The sequence below is a fragment of the Morus notabilis genome, unplaced genomic scaffold (genome assembly GCF_000414095.1).
Source record: "Morus notabilis unplaced genomic scaffold, ASM41409v2 Scaffold99, whole genome shotgun sequence".
Lineage (NCBI taxonomy): Eukaryota > Viridiplantae > Streptophyta > Magnoliopsida > Rosales > Moraceae > Morus > Morus notabilis.
Window position 1 is genome coordinate 288115 of NW_010362482.1, and position 16925 is coordinate 305039.

The window sequence follows — 16925 nt, forward strand, 5'->3', positions numbered from 1 at the left end:
CTTTTTCAGAGTCTTTAGACTGCTCACTCTCTTCTTCTGGTTTTTTTTTTTTTTTTTTTTTAATCGATAGTTAAATTTCTTTGAGTAGACCAGAACTAGTTTTTTATATATGGTATGACAAACTTAATTACTCCTCTTAATCTTAATTTAAAAAAAAAAAAAACAAAATTTTCATGAGTTAAACTAAGGATGACAATTCGTGTTCGTGTTTGTGTTGACTCCCTCAGTTAACACGGTATGACCTGACACGAACACAACCTATATTTGTGTCAAAATACAAAACTCAAACACGACCTATATATTGACGGGTTGACACGACATGATACGACTAATCCGTTTATTAAACCGGTCATAATAGTGTCGTGTCAACATGTTTCTAATAACTCGTTTATTATTTCGTTTATAAAATGAGTGATAACAAAGTCGTGTCAACCTATTTCTCAACCTGTTTTTCTTTTAAAATATATATATATATATATATATATATATATTTGTAAACATAGGTAACAAACAGATTGTAATTGTGCTGTATATTCGTGTTATCTAAATATAACATGTTTAGTTACGACGGGTCAATAGCGAGTTGGTGGGTCAACTTGAAAGCGACACACTATTTAATCTTATTTCACTGGTTCGACTTGATTTTGACCTAAATCTATTTATAATAAACTCAAACCCGCTAATTTCGTACGGATTTTAAGTCGTATCGCTACCTGCATTGTCAGTTGAACTAACTATGGAGAAGAGACTTAAACCTACTAACCTAGCTATAAACCAAAACAAATATAAAAGCAATCTAATAACTTTCCTGGCTAATCAAGAGCAGATTGGGACAGCCAAGCATACATATATGTACTAGTAGGGAACAAGAAGAAATTATGGCGTGGTTAGATAATCATATATAAGAGAGATTGCCTTCTTATCTCCACGACTTAGTTGCAGGGTTGACTTGTTTTATGGGTTTCCGCCGGTCCATATTGAAGGGATTGTTGGGACCGATGTACCCATGTAGGAATTGGAATTTGAAAAGGACACAAATTTGAGAAAAATTTTGGGGAATGTGTGCCTCTTAATTTAACTTTTTTATTCTGTGCCATTTTAAGCAACGACACCGACTCGTTGCATGATCTGTAATGATCTCATATATCTTGGTGCAAGTTTCCATTTCACACCAAAATGAGAGATTCCTTTGCGTGGAGAAACTCTTAACAATACAAAGTCGCCTTCCTGGAACTCAAAAGGTCTACGCCTTCTGTCAGCATAGCTCTTATGACGACTATGAACTGTCAGTAATCGTTCCCGAATAACAGTTATCTTCTCGTTGTTTTCCTAGATGTCACCGGTCCAAGTACTACAACAAATATCATTATCAATAGCTAACCAAAAACGATATTAAGCACTACCAATAGCGTTTTGTGGAGCACTAAGACATCAGGCACCATGCTCGAATTTATTTCTAATTCGAGGCATATTCTCTTTTCTAAAATTCCACTTTCGTAAACTATGATTCGCGAATATCAAATTTTCCATAAGATTTTTCATGTATATAATCGCTATATATATATATATATATGCACATATACTTTTCAAAATCCTTTTTAAAGTCTCAACACCGGTGAAACTGACCCTTTTCACCAAGAAGTGAAAATCCATGAAGTATGTCCAAAAGGGAAGAGAAATTCAATCTCATGCTCAAACAATATCAAAACTCAAGAAAAGAACATGCTAAGTTCAATAATGATATGTAAAACATCCATGAATACATAAACACTCCAATAAGAGCCATTAAGTCTCTTCAAGATATCATAGTTATCAAGTCTTTGTTTTTTTTCCTTTTAACACTTTTCATCGTATTCCCTTTAGAACCTCATATTTTTTGTTTAACAACCACAAACGCTCTAAACTACCAATCGTTCAGTTATAAATCAATTTCTAACTCGAATCCATATTCTTCATAAATCTAGTTAATTAGCAGATTCGTTGACCTTGACGGGAATATTCATAAATTATTATCGAAGTCTCCAAAAATTTGAAAATGAACTCCATAATAAATTAGACACGTGGATCTTTTCAACGAGCTATCATATGCCCAAATATGAGCTCTATAAATCCCTCAAAAATAGTTTTCAAGAAATTAAAATTCTATTTTTTTCTTGGTTTTGACAGCTTTCGGAAAGTTTCTACATGAAACTTCCAATGCACACAACTCGGGTTATAAGATTCCAAGTGACGTGATTCTAACTCCCACATGTCACTAATAATATGTTCTAAATGGTAGCAATGGTGGTTTAGGTGCAACAATCTTATTTCAAAATGTAGGGGTCTCAGTTCTTTGTTTTATCAATTCCTTGAAAAGACAGTTTTGACGGCTGTTACGGAAATAATCATAAAATATTCTATGCAGCCCCGAAAATTACAAAATTAGCGTCTAATTGAAGTAGACATCTAGGACTTTCTAATGACATCACAAGCTTTGTTTTGGGCTTATTAAGATCTCTAAAAATATATTATACCATATCAAAACGTGGCTTTTTTCTGCAGAATTTTTAAAAATCATGCTTAACTTTAAAAATGCATAACTAGAGATATGACTGTCTGTTTGAGGTGATTCTTGCGGCTATACTTTAAAGTTCTAACAAGGTTAACCCTTAAAAATTATCAAATAATTACAGTTTTTAGTTTAAACACAAGCAGCCACGTTGTAATCCTCATAAACTTACCATTTTGTTTATGATGCTTGTTCATGCTTTGTCTACGAAATAAGCTTTATGCTTTCACATACCTTTTCCATTATCATCTCTAAAGTTCTTAGTAACATTAGGAATTCCTAACTAAGTAATTGAGTCAACACTAGTCTTTAACACCTAAAATGATGCTTGACTAAATCATAGATACCATTGGCGAAACTCAGAAAATAAGCAATTTTAATAGTAACAGGAAACACAGAAAATAAGACGAACTCCGCTGAAATTTAGTTTGAGAATTTGAAATTAAACCTAGTTTTAGCTCTAGAATTTGAGTTTAAACTTAGTTTTAGTTCTAAATAGAAGTTTTAAACTATTTTCTTAGAAAAAAATACTACATAACTGTTAAAACAATTTTGGTGTTGAACAGAGGAGTTCGCTAAAGAACTCGAAGTATAATCTTAGGAAAGTATGTCAATTTCAGACTTTACTGATAAAAAGTAAGGTAATCAGGATTCAATAAACCTAATATTTAAATTAGAAAAAAGGTTTTACAATCCTTAAGATAGGAAAAGATAAAGTGAGCCATAAATACAGAAGTTAGACTTTCTTTCAACCTTGCTAAAATAGAATAGCAAGTGATAGTTAATCTCACACCCTTAATGGGTGTTCATTCTCAGAAGCAAGAAAGGAAGAGAACAGACTCTTTGGCGAATAGAGGATTCCACTTCCTGAAAACAGGTAAGTAGGAATCTCGCCTACAGTATAAATAGATTTTAAAATGAATAGTACACATGAATTATATGTGTTTGAGCACATTTAATGTTATGTATGCTATGCTATGCTATGTTATATTGCATAAACTTAAGCAGTGCACATGAATTATATGTGTTTGAGTACATTCCATGTTACAGTATGCTATGCTATGTCATTTTGCATACACAGATAAGTCAAGAGGAACTTATAAGAATAATCTCAGTTGAGTGTCATACCAGCCTCTGAGAGTGAGGTAACTCAGGCTCTGCAAGGGAGAAGAAAAAAATAATAATAAAGTCCTCTGAGAGGGAGGCATTCAGTTCAGTTTATAATCACGGTGTCGTTGGGGACGTTACAAACCCTCACATATCGATGATTGCGGCAAGTGGTATGAGCACTCGGGCCTATCAGAAAGTAAGATAAGTTCAAATAGTAAAACACATACAATAAAACTTTAATAAGACATCATAAATCAGCATAATCAACTCATGCATATCTTTCATGTGAACTTTCAGTTATTTTTTGAGTAATAGTTCCTACTTGCTGAGCGAAAGCTCATTTCAGAGTATTTATACTATAGGTAAGCAACATGCACATAATGTTTGATGGACTGATGGCGAGGTAGCAGACGAGCGGAGTAGAGGTTGGGGAATGGATACCGCACGCAGTTATTTCCGCAACAGTTTAAGGTTTTAAAAAGATTTTTGTTGAATATGTCTATGCACTTGTGTTTTGAAAGTTTGCAGTACGATTGTTAAGTTTGTGTAAGCTAGCAGGATTTTGAGAAGCAAAAATATAACTATGTGTAAATTCATGCTTTAGAAAAGAAATTGTTTTTGAAGTATAAACACTTTGCTATGTTCAAAAAGTGGACACCAGAATTTATGTCGTTACAGTAAGTTTTTAAAAGAATGATATAGTTCTTTAAGAGAAAGAAACTTATGCTCAGAATGCTACAACATTCTATACAGTATTTTAAAGAAAATACTACAGCATTCTATATAGCATTTTAAAAATAAAATGCTACAGCATTCATACAACATTTAAAAAAAAAAAAGCTGTAGCATTCTAGGTAGCATTTTTAAAAAAAAAAATCTCTCAAATTTGGGAGTTTCAGAAAGCATATGTTAAAGTTAGTTACAATGACGGCCAATTCAGCAAGTTCGTTACAACTTCAACCTTCATTGAACACCTCTGAGGTAATTTCTATTTTTTAACTCTGCTTGAACCCCCTTCAACCCTGTTAATTTTGGGTTTTCTACTTAAAAAAAAAAAATTATATATATATAGAGGAGATTATATGAGTCAACGGGACTAACCAGGAAAGAAAATAATATTACAATAATTGCAGTGAAATGATATCCATCCCAGTTTATCCAAACAGAGGGATCCTTACAAACCTTTCCCACTAAAATCTCTTTTCCATTCACTTTCATCTTCAAACCACACCCCGTGCTCACGTTGTAGTTGTAATTCCCGCCATGACCACAACATGTTCTTAGTGGTTGTTCAAACCCTGCCATTGTTTTTGCACATACAAAAAAATTAGCTAATGTGTCCCCTGATCCCCTCAAAATTTTTTAATATTATATACCTGTCCTTTGTTTTCTAAACATAAACGAGCATTATTAGTGCCATCCCGCCACTATCTTCTTCATTTTTTTAGAAATTTTGGGATTTCCTAAAAAAAACGCGTTCAATTTATACTCCTGCCATTGAAAGCTCAATGTTACACAGTTTATTGGTCTAGCGGAGACCTCAAAGTGGAATTATAGAGTATCGAATCTTGAACACATCTTAAGATGCGAAAAAGAAAGACATCTTAACTATTACATTACATCTATTATGCGATGACACATAATAGTGCCTAAAAGAAACTTTTTTGTTTGGTGGAAGATAGAGAATATACATACCATGCTTCTTTGGCTGGCTAAAGAGGAAGTACTTTACTGAATAAACATCAACATAAGGGACCAGTGTTGTGTATCCAAAAGTATCTACCTCCTTGGCCATACACATTCTGCAAAATCACAAGATTAAGGAGCTAGAATTGGGGACCATAATATGCAAAAGAAAAAGTTGTTCACAAATATTTGTTTTTGATCCCATCACTAGCTAACCTTAACAATTGTTTTGAACTGATTTAGTAGCTCAGGTACATATGCTTTAACTTCGCCCGTGGTCATGTTGAAGAAGTAACCAGCAGTTAAATCGTTCTGACCAATGTCAAATGTGTACAAAGCGCGAGAGAAAACTTCAGCCTTTGGCAAAAGCTTTTCAAAAACTCCACCTACAATATTGAGTTTTACATATCTTTGACCCATTGAGTTTTGCTAATTACCTTCATAAAGAATTAGTACTTAAAGATGAAAAAAACATGAGAAAAATGTTTCACCTCTTTGACAAGTAGTTTGAGATCTACTGTCAAATATGGAAATTTAAAGCTCTCAGCCGCCAAATCATTATAGAGGAAAAAAATTTGTTAAATGGAGTGGTGATAAAATGGAGCAAATATTGTAGTAATACTTGATGCGATAAAACGACCAAGCTTTGTTGGAGATATCATGCTAGAAATTTTTTAGGCGTTGGGATGATGGACAAATTGATTTTGAACGATGAAATTTGAGCTGTTTTTATTAGGTGACACCCAACAATAATAATAATAATAAATGTTCAGATTTTTTTTTAACCATCAAATAACACCTGAAAATGCGTTGCATGGTACGATCAAAATTAGTTCAGATAGAATCTTTTTAACTCGGTTTTCACTTGTTTCCTTACTCTATATACATGGTTAATTGTAGCACACCTTTGATTTTATATTTTCTGTTTCCTTTTGATTCATTATAAAAAGGATTAATAGAAAATTTTCCCATGAACTATACTCCTTGTAACACTTTACCCCCCAATTTTTAAAACGTAACATATGTTCTTCCTGAACAATGAAATGTTAACAAAAAAACTCATTCTATTAGGTTGATTGAACGTAACAAAAAATTTAGTTTGAATTTAAAACTAATTTAAAATTAAACTTTAAATTATGATACATCTATTGTTGATTGAACGTACGTTAAAAATTTTATGAATCTTTTTTTATTGAATAAAAAAATTTATGATATTTTTTAAAATATTTAAATTAGTTTAAATTCAAATTAAATTTAAACCTTAAATGTCTTCAAAATAATAAATTAAATGTCAATTTCAGTTAAAAACCCAACGGATATGTTTTTTTTTTTTTTTTGATTAACATTTCATTATTAAGAATGAACGAATATTACGTTTTAAAGATGAGAAGGCAAAATGTTATAAAGGTATAATTCAAAAGGAAGTTTTGTAATTAATCCTTATAAAAACTTTCTAAAACTAGGAGGATAGCTTTTGAATTATTGAAGCCAACGTTGCTTTCTTATTACTATCTAGAAAGTAGAAACTAGCATGCTGCACTGCACTAAAGTGTAAAGTGGAACCAAGGGGTTGGTGGATGCTGGTGAGGATATGATGTTAAAAGAGAAACTTTTCTACAGCTTTTACCCAAATGAGATTGCTTCCATGGTTAAATGTCATGTTAATAAAATAATGGTTTCAAGATTGTATCAAGAAATAAATGTCAAGATGTGTAGAGCTTCTTTTTTCTCTCTCTATTCTTTTTTTCTTCCTAATTTTCTTTGACACAGTCGGTAGTGTACAAGATTCTAAGTAGTTCCAACAGTACTCAAGTAGTACCTCAAATAATTGTTCAATTTTTCCTATGATAGAACTAGCTTTCATGACCTTAGTTCGAAGGAGAAAACTATATATAATTGCCTGTGTGATCGTTCAAGCTTTCTAATCTCTGAAATCTTCCCGTCCTTTTTTCCGTTTTTGATAATTTATGAGTCACAGAGTTCTAACAGAAACTTTACGTACTGGTTAATCTTTATCTCCCGTTTGGTTGAAAGATTCGTTCTCTGATTCAAATCATGATTCATGGTTCGTTACAGTATTTTCTCTCACAAAAAACACACGTAAATAAAAAATAATTCTAATCTTATAGTTCTAATCCATAAACCAAACGGATATTACTTCCACGTTTATAAATATGGCAACATTTTCAGGGTAAGAGAGAGAGAGAGCAAGAAAAGAAAGAAACTACTCAAGTTGAGAAATATGACATGCTCGATAAGAGAACTTAACTAATCTCTCCCTTCTCTCTCATGTCATTGTAAGGAAAAAAAAACACGTTTAGTTTGCTAATTCAAGTTTTTAACTCGAATTGAGATGTGACTTTTTATGAAAATTTTTTACTGTAATAAAAAAAATTATATGTAACTATTTCTGAGAATTTTTTACTATAACAAAACTCAAATTTTAAACTCAAATCGGTGAAATGAATATATCGAAATATCACACATACCAAAGTTATGAGAGAGGAAATGTGCCTATGAAATCAATGACAAGACGGCCATCACAGTAGCGGCCAGCAGGTTTGTGGAAATATGATTCGCCATTAGGAGGAGGGTTATATGCATATATTGCAGTCAAACCACTGGTGTCGGAGTTCGAATCGCCGAAGTTAAATATGGCCGGAAATTCACATGGAGTACTTGTCTCCGCCAACCTCACTGAGAGTGATATAAGAAGAGTGATGACAACATATGTGAAGCAATGTGATTCCATGAGAAGATTTATGTTTGTGGGAAAGAGAGTTGGACAAAGAAGAATGACTAAAAATGATTTAAGTAGAGCGGATGCACAACGGTCGCTCAAGGATTATTGGAATTTAGTGGGCCTTGTTTACAATGGATCTTCTTTGAATGTTTGAATGAGATTTGATCTTTTTGTATATACGTATATAGATATACAGATCTGGGTTTTCTTTTAAAGCTTGGGTTTTTCTCTAAATTTTGAGTTGTTTAAATGATATTGGATATGTTGCTTTTCAAGGGAAAAAAAAATCTGAAAATTGGATGTTTTGAAGGTGTTTCGAGTCTGATATGAGTTTCTGATTAGTTCGGTATGCCCTTCGAGAGGTGAAAATTGGATTTTTCCTATGAGCTTTTTGATGATTTTTGGGGGAAAAAAAATCGAGTTATTTAATTTTTAAAATTTCTTTCGTCACATTTTTTTATTATTCTTTATCATTTTTTAATATTAAGTAGTTTTATTGATTTAATTGAAATTTAACACCAGTAATGAATATTTAATAGTATGCCACGTCAAAAATCTATTTAGACTATAGATGAAAGAAATGAAAAGAGTATTTTAATCCGTTTGTTATAAATTAGGGTGTTTTAAACTGTTTAAAAAAATCATGAGACACTTAAAAAGAAAATAAAATACTTCAGGAGCATTTATAAAATTAATCCAAAAGAGTATTTTGATCCTTTTGTTATAAATTAGGGCGTTTTAAATTGTTTAAAAAAATCAGGAGACATTTGAAACAAAATAAAATACTTCAAGGGTATTTATAAAATTAATCCAAAATAATTTGGTATGCATGTAGTAAGAAATATTTAGAGATAAATTGTCCGTTTAGTTCGCTGATTTGAGTTTTTAATTCGAGTTGAGATGTGATTTTATGTGAGAGCTTTTTACTGTAATAAAAAAGTTAAATGTGACTGTTTCTGAGAGCTTTTTACTGTAACAAAACTCAAATTTTAAACTCGAATCGATAAAATGAACGGAGCTTTAATCTTAATCTTGCTTAAACATTACTTGAACCTTCATTGAACAGCTGTGAGGTAAAATGAATGGGGCTGCGAAAAACCTAATACAACATTATCAAATCTTCCGCTTACCATTCATATAATACGTAAGCCTAAATGAGAGTAGGCTACTAGGCTTGATCACTCAAAATATGCATCCAACTTCAATGAACCTTCTATTACCTTTGTTAATTTGTTTAATCTTAATCTTGCTTAAACATTACTTGAACCTTCATTGAACAGCTGTGAGGTAATTTCCATTTTTTTAACTCTGCTAAACTGAACCCCCTTCAACCCTGCTAATCTTGCGTTTTCTCATGATAATCCCAATCTTACCATTCGTGGCATTTGCTCAACTCAGTGGTTGAATTTCAGGCAAAAAAAAAAAAATGCCTTAGTGGTTGAATTTTATGCTAATTCCAATATTATCCTGCTTTACTATTAAAATTGTTGTCGTCCCACACTTTTTTCTTTTCTTTTTTTTTTTCTTTTTGAGTGAATCCCACACTTTCATTTAGTCTTTTACTTTTACGCCCTCGCCCACCATAAATTAGATCTTCCCAAACAACCACCCGGACCACATAATTTGCCGTTTCTATTCAATGCTTGCATGTAATTGGATTGTTAAAGAGTGTGAAATGCACTCTACACAAAATTCACGCGACGCAGCCAATTAATAGGTAGGAGACATTTTGCTGCTATATAACCAAAAACAAACTGCCGTTAATTCTCTAACTTCTGTTCAGTCATTTTCTTTTGAAATGTACTTCTTCTGATGCACACAAAACTTGTGATCTTTTTTCTTTCGATGGACATCCCAACGTCCATATAATGCTTCCAAAAATCACGACATCTTGCTTCACCATTAAGGTAAAGAGTATACACATATAATTATCAATTTTAACCCAATTTTCTTGTTAAAATCTCTGCTATATATATGGAGTTTGAAAGTTTTGGCATAATATTTGCTGTAAGCGCTCTAGGTTTGATCTCTCTTTTGAAGTTGTTGATCAGTTTTGTGAGGTGGGTATGGATCATGTTCTTGAGACCCCCAAAGAATCTCAAGGAATACGGCTCATGGGCTATGATAACTGGCCCCACAGCCGGAATTGGCAAAGCCATCGCCTTTGAGCTTGCCTCAAAGGGCCTCAACCTTGTTTTGGTAGGTCGAAACCCTTCGAAACTCGAAGCCACTTCCGCGGAAATACGACGTGATCAAGTCGTCCAAGTGAAGACGGTTGTCATTGATTTGGCCAAGTCTAATGCTGAGGAAATAGCTCGAGTTATAGACGACGAAACGAGAGGATTAGACGTCGGAGTTGTGATTAACAACGCGGGATTAGCGTACCCTTATGCGAGGTTCTTTGACGAGGTTGATTCGGATTTGATGGAGAGTATCATGAAGGTGAACATGGAAGCGCCCACGTGGATCACGTGGTCAGTTCTTCCGAGAATGCTCGAGAAGAAGAAAGGTGCCATTGTCAACATTGGCTCTGCCTCTTCTGCTGTTGCTCCTTCTTACCCTCTAGTTACCGTTTATGCTGCTTCCAAAGCGTATGTATAATTTGTTTAATTTTGATTCTTCGTTTTTGGATTTTTTTTTTATTATGATTTTTTTTAAAGAATTTTGTTTTGAATGTTGTTTCAAATATTCTTAATATACAGATACCTCGCCATGTTCTCAAGAAGCACGAGTGTAGAGTACAAGCAAAGCGGAATTGACATCCAGTGTCAGGTTAATTAATTATTCTTGTTTATGTTCACTAGTTTCTTGAACTTGGGTCTTGAAATTAATAGAAAAATGGCTGCAGTTCATCTGTCAACTAATTATTATGTCAAAGCATTAATCTTTCAAATAGAGAAGCAATTAGTGATATATATCCTCAAGTTTGGAAAAGAACTTGTATATAAAAGAGATCTGGAATTGTTTATTTCAATAATATTAGCCAGGCGACAGATATTAGAGTATAATTAAAAAATTGAAATAATGCATTTTCATTATTTTTTTTTTTTTGGGCATGGTGAAAAAAGTTGCATAATTTTGTTTTTAGGAAAAGTAATAAATAATACTGGTACCAATACAAGTACCAACTTTTTGAGGAAAAGAAAATATTTTCTCTCTTATTTCTTTCATATAAATAATTGAGACTTTAACGTTTGATGCATCATATAATAAATGTTATTGAGTACTATGCAGATTCCACTATTTGTGGCGACAAAGATGACAAAGCTAAAAGCAAAATCCTTCTTCATCCCATCGCCAGAAGCATATAGCAGAGCAAGCGTAAGAAGCATAGGCTATGAAATTGTCTGCGCGCCTTATTGGTTTCACTCTGTGCAATGGTTCATATCAGATCTGTTGCCTGATGCGTTACTCAACTGGTGCCTGTTTTCCTACTTTCTTGGGATGAGTAAGAGAGCAAAACTTAAGGAATCTCAGAAAATCAAAAAGTTTCAGCAGCAGTAAAAACTACACAGTTGTATATTAATGCTAAATACGCACGGCTATATATATATATATCCTATTTTGAGTGCGTTGAATGGTTTGGTACTGTAAACTGTTGATCAATCTCAACAAAAACTTAAGCAGTTAATTACAGTTAATTACATGATGTTTTGCTTGTCTTTTGAATCTCTTAAGTGGCGTTTGGTTCATGGATTCAAACCATGTGATTAGAATCATTTTCGATCTATGTATATTTTTTGTGAGAAAAAATATTGTAGCGAATCATGAATCATGATTCGAATCAGAGAACAAATCTAGGTACCAAATGGACTCTTAATTAGCAGATCAGACAGTAGTACTAGTCAGGCATATGATATATGTGGGGACTGAAGCGAACACAATTTAAACTGGCTCCGTTTGTTTCACTAATGTAGTTCAATTTAATTCAGTTTGAACAGTGAGTACAGTTTGAATTAGCGTTGGTAAGCATACAATTTGAATTATATTTTTCGTTTGAATTGAGCTAAACGGCCCAACTTAAAGTTTAGCTCCCCCATAAGTTCAACCGTTCAAATTATTTTTAAACAATAAAAAGTGTCAACTCTCTCTACTTTTCATACTTACTAAAAACAAATTCAAATTTTATTTTCTATTCAAATTAAAACTTTAACTATACATCTAAATGTCAATTCAAACTATAATTTAAACTACACAGTTTAAATTTTTATATTCAAATTAAAAAATTTAAATCAATAAAATTTAAATCACCGAACCAAACAAGATGATATAAAGCTTTTGTTTGTTTGAAGCACGTGATTTCTCTTAGTTTTTTTTTTTTGTTGGTAATAAATTAAAAGAACTCTGTTGTTGTTCTCTCAACTATTAAAAAAAATATAAATAAAATAATGGAGAGAGAGATTAGCATAAAGAGGGCCAGCTTTTTAAGACATACAGGTACGTGGCTGGGACATTTAAAAGATGTTTGGTTCATGAATTAGAATTATGTGATTATAATTATTTTTAATTTATGTGTATTTTTTATGAGAAAAAAATACTGTAACAAATTATAAATTATAATTCAAATCATGGTTTGAATCCTCTAACTAAACATCCTTATAGATCCATAAAAGGCTTCAAGGCTCTTTTGGGGTCTCAAGCTCAGAAAGGCCCAGGAAAGTTGTCCTCCTCGTTTGGTAGTTGCCTTTGCCTACGGATAATCCCACGAATGATCCCGATACTCATCTTCAATCCTACTTTGATTTTTAATTTTTAAAATATCTAACAATTAGTTCTTAATTTATTATGGTGTTTCAGTTTCAATTTTTTTAATTAGGTATTAAATATTTAACGAAATTTGTCAAAATTTTAAGTCAAAATTAGAAATGTTTATTAAAATTTAGAGACTAAAACAAATAACAAATAAGATTTAACTTTTATAAATAGTTCATAAATTTTAAACGTTTCCACTATTGATCTCTAATTATAATTCCATCAAATATTTAATACCAAAATAATAAAAAGACAACAACGGAAAGAATAATAGGTTAGGGACTAATTGTGAAGCATTTTAAATGTCAGAGGTTAAAGTAAAATTAGAAATAAATCTTAAAGTTGTTAAGATCAGTCTTTAAAAAGTAGGTAACGCCATCCATGATACGTTAGTAGACAGTAGACACCATAAAATATTCTTTTCAGACAATTTAGACAATTTCTGACTGGAAATGAATTTGTTTTTTAATAGCTGATAATTCAAGGTGGTTGTCCTTGTTGCTTACAATTGTCTGAAATATCTTCCAAGAAATCAGGATTCAGCTAAGTTTAATACGCAACAACTTGTCTAAATTGACTAATTTAACTAATTTAACATTTGCTCGAAAAGGCAGCTGAAAGTTGGTTGAGCCCGTTTAGTTCACGGATTAAAACTATGAGATTAGAATTATTTTTTATTTACGTGTGTTTTTTGTGAGAGAAAATACTGTAACGAACCATGAACCATGATTCGAATCAGAGAACGAATCTTCTAACTAAACGGGCTCAACTTGTGGAGTTAATAATTATCAAAAAATAAAAAAATTGTGGAGTTAATGTTTATGAAAAAAATTCCTAAAAAAAGGGGAAGAAAAACATATTATTTTTCTTAAAGACACGCGTAGACATAACATTAGGTTCAAGGAGTTCTTATGTTGTTCTTTCTGGTCATTTGCATTTATTGTTGTCAAAATCAAATAACATACTGTTGACAAAATTTCAATACAATACACACAAAAGTAACGCATACATGGTGATTAACGTGAACGTGATTAAAGTTTCTTTTGCTGAATATTCTCAAAGATGAAGTTAACTTCTCGTTTTTCATCCATTGGATGATAAAAAACAACAACAACAACAAGGATCTAAGCCGTCTAAAAAGGGGAAACTACACCGATAATTTTGTATTTTATCAATACTCGCCTTTTATTATGTTAAGTCTTAGATATGAAATGAAGAAAATCTGGTTAATTAGTTTCGACTATGGATCTAAGTCCACTCAATCCCTAACCCTTGCTTTTAGTTTAGAGAGAGAGAAAGAAAGTGAGCATATTAAAATGCGATTACCTAATAAAGTTGCAATTGAACATATTGAACAAGTTTAAATTGGGCCGTCTGAGGACTTTTATTGCTCTCCTTGTGCTTTAGGACCTCATTATAACAATATTATGCTCCGTTCATTTCACCGATATAAGTTTAGAATTCGAGTTTTACTATAATAAAAAGCTCTCACAAACAGTCACATATAACTTTTTTACTACAGTAACAAGTTCTCACATAAAGTCACATCTCAACTCGAATCAACGAACTAAACGGGCCTTTAGTGTGGTAAAAACTGTTATAAGGGTAAGAAGTTGCATCCTTTCAAATAGGAACTTATTAATCCATGAGCATACAACTTATTTGCAAAAATTACTTTTCAAAAAACTTTTATTTTACAAAACGAATTCGCTTTTCACATTGTGCATCTTGTTACAATAAGCGCCACGGTAAAAATGAAAGAAGGCCATTTTGCCATTCAATTCCTTGTCATGTAAAGGAAGCTGCTTAGTGATTTAAGCAGAATTTTTTTTCATTTTCCTTTTCCTTTCTAAGTGCATCTATTATTTCGTTACTGTTTTACCAACGACAACCGCTTAACTAATTTAAAACCATTAGTAATGATGATTGCATTCCAAGAAATAGACACTTCCTCAAATTGTAAGAGTTTCATGAGATTCCTGATGCAAGTTTCTTATCACGTAAAGAAAGCTACTTAGTGATTTAAGCAGATTTTTTTTTATTTTTTTATGTGAATTATCTAAGTGCATGTATTGTTCTTTTTCTGTTCTACCAACGATAACCGCTTAAATCGGATAGTATTTTGGCTTCCTTATATACATATATATATATATATATATATATATATATATAGCCCTCTTCATTTCCTCTTCATTTATGTATTTCTTTATTTAGAAAACTATATATTTTAAGTTTCTAACTAATAATTTTAGCTACGTACTTCGTGGAGCATATTTTTCGAAAAGAAAAATCAAATGAAATTACTATGGAGGACGATTGGAAAAGAGTACTGACAACTTTGTCGATTGCTATGGACTGACTAGTTTTACTCTAACAGATCCTTGCGGTTAGCAAATCAATTTATAATAGAGAGAAAGAGAGAAATAGATCAAGATTTGAGATGAATTAAAATTAATAGGCTAATAGTACACATAAGTTAATAAATAGGCCAAATTACTGTTTTTGTCCATAACTTGTCTGGTTATGAACCATAACTTGACAAGTTATTATCCATAGTTCACGGTTTTTGTCCATAACTTATCTGACTATGAACCATAACTTGACAAGTTTGTCCATAACTTATCTGATTATGAACCATAACTTGACAAGTTATGGCCTATTAATTTTTATAACTAAAAATTAACATATATACTTTATTAAGCTTTTCATACTGGCATATTTCCTACTATTTCCGTTTATAACCTAAAAAGCTATTGTTTGTTTAAAGAATGTGATTTCTCTCAAATGCTAATGCACATCCTGCCATCCACATTTAATTGGTTTTTTCAAATTTTTTTCTTTTTGATACTCACAAATTTTTTGTCTGTTCAATATTTTCAAATGTGGATACTCACATTTGATTCTTTTTGTATGGTTAATTATTTTCACTAAATCTAACTTAGAGGTAAATTTTGTCTAATTAGAAAAACAAAAAGATAATTTTACACACTTTGCTAATAAAATATATACACACACATATACATGTGGCACAGTTATAAATTATAAAGACTTCATCAAATTCTATTAAATTATCATATATTTATATATATTTTTTAATGTTATGTGATTTTAATGGATCAAAATTATGCTCTATCATTATGAAAATATTTAATGTTATGTGATTTTAATGGATCAGAATTATGTTCTATCATTATAGAATTTTTTCACGCCTTATTATAAAATTCTCCTTATTTTATGATTTAATCACTTGTCAATAGGGAATTCATACGGAGAATCACACATCGGGTGTTAGCGTTTATGCCCTTAGGAATAAATGTAACAATATTCTTTGAGATATTTTGACTATTAATAAAGATTTATTTATTTTATATATCTATGTATTGTCCTCTTTATGTTCATAATAGTTGAATGTATGATAAGCAAACTGAAAGTCTGAGACTGTCATTCTAAATCTTTAGGTCATGCATGTAATGTGAAGAACATGCGGAAGACAAGAATCTAAAGATGATAGTCTAAATCTTATGATCCACAATCGAGGGAATAAAGTTAGGCGCTTTATTCATGTTAAGATTGTTATGTTGTCTACTTCCTAACGGAGATGGCTTGTCTTGGTCGTCGGAGGTGGGACTCCATGGGTGGAGACATTGATATAGTTTCTAATGGTGAAATCTATATTGGATCGGACCAAAGTTGAATTGTTTTAATTAATAATTCTGTTTGAATAAAACAATTCACTTTTGACTAATTATATGTTGTCATCTTAATCCTGAGATGGATGATGAACCTGTATACTTGACTTGTATCCTTTGATGTACTAAAGGGAGACATCCTGACATTATGTAAAGGTACGCTTGCCGGTACATTGGGGGTATGACTCGTGTATGCATAGATTCGTTATTCATAGATAGTGGAATCCATAGCTCCTATAAAGAGTCAATGATATCCTCTTATGCATTATCAGTGGATTGGAAAAAATGAGCACTCAGCCATTGGACTACTCTGTGTTATCTAATGGTTTACTATTTGTAATGATACGAATAGTATTTTTCCGATGGTATGATAATGGAACATAAGATAAATGTAATC

At 31.8% G+C, this 16925-nt stretch overlaps 1 protein-coding gene and 1 pseudogene across 3 annotated transcripts; one reads left to right on the forward strand and one right to left on the reverse strand.

Annotated features, from left to right (window-relative positions):
• Window positions 1–3802: 3802 nt before the first annotated feature.
• LOC21410237 lies at window positions 3803–8096 on the reverse strand (annotated as a pseudogene).
• Window positions 8097–9875: 1779 nt separating this feature from the next.
• On the forward strand, window positions 9876–11624 carry LOC21410238 (very-long-chain 3-oxoacyl-CoA reductase 1). 3 transcript variants are annotated; one of them, XM_024168248.1, is made up of 4 exons: window positions 9876–9994; window positions 10128–10678; window positions 10790–10859; window positions 11322–11624. In XM_024168248.1, exons 1-4 carry the CDS (start codon window positions 9956–9958, stop codon window positions 11589–11591), a joined length of 930 nt encoding a protein of 309 aa, XP_024024016.1. In that variant the 5' UTR covers window positions 9876–9955; the 3' UTR covers window positions 11592–11624. The 3 variants fall into 3 exon arrangements, with proteins under 3 accessions (XP_024024016.1, XP_010100318.1, XP_024024017.1); XM_024168249.1 differs by having other exon boundaries at window positions 9963–9994; window positions 10139–10678; XM_010102016.2 differs by having other exon boundaries at window positions 9952–10678.
• The last annotated feature ends 5301 nt before the right edge of the window (window positions 11625–16925 follow it).

Excerpts from the sequence above, each read along its gene's own strand:
- LOC21410238 (XM_010102016.2), top strand. The coding sequence starts at position 10,062 with ATGGAGTTTGAAAGTTTTGGCATAATATTTGCTGTAAGCGCTCTAGGT. Across the intron at positions 10,679-10,789 it reads GTTTATGCTGCTTCCAAAGC|ATACCTCGCCATGTTCTCAA; the intron begins GTATGTATAATT and ends CTTAATATACAG. Across the intron at positions 10,860-11,321 it reads GAATTGACATCCAGTGTCAG|ATTCCACTATTTGTGGCGAC; the intron begins GTTAATTAATTA and ends AGTACTATGCAG.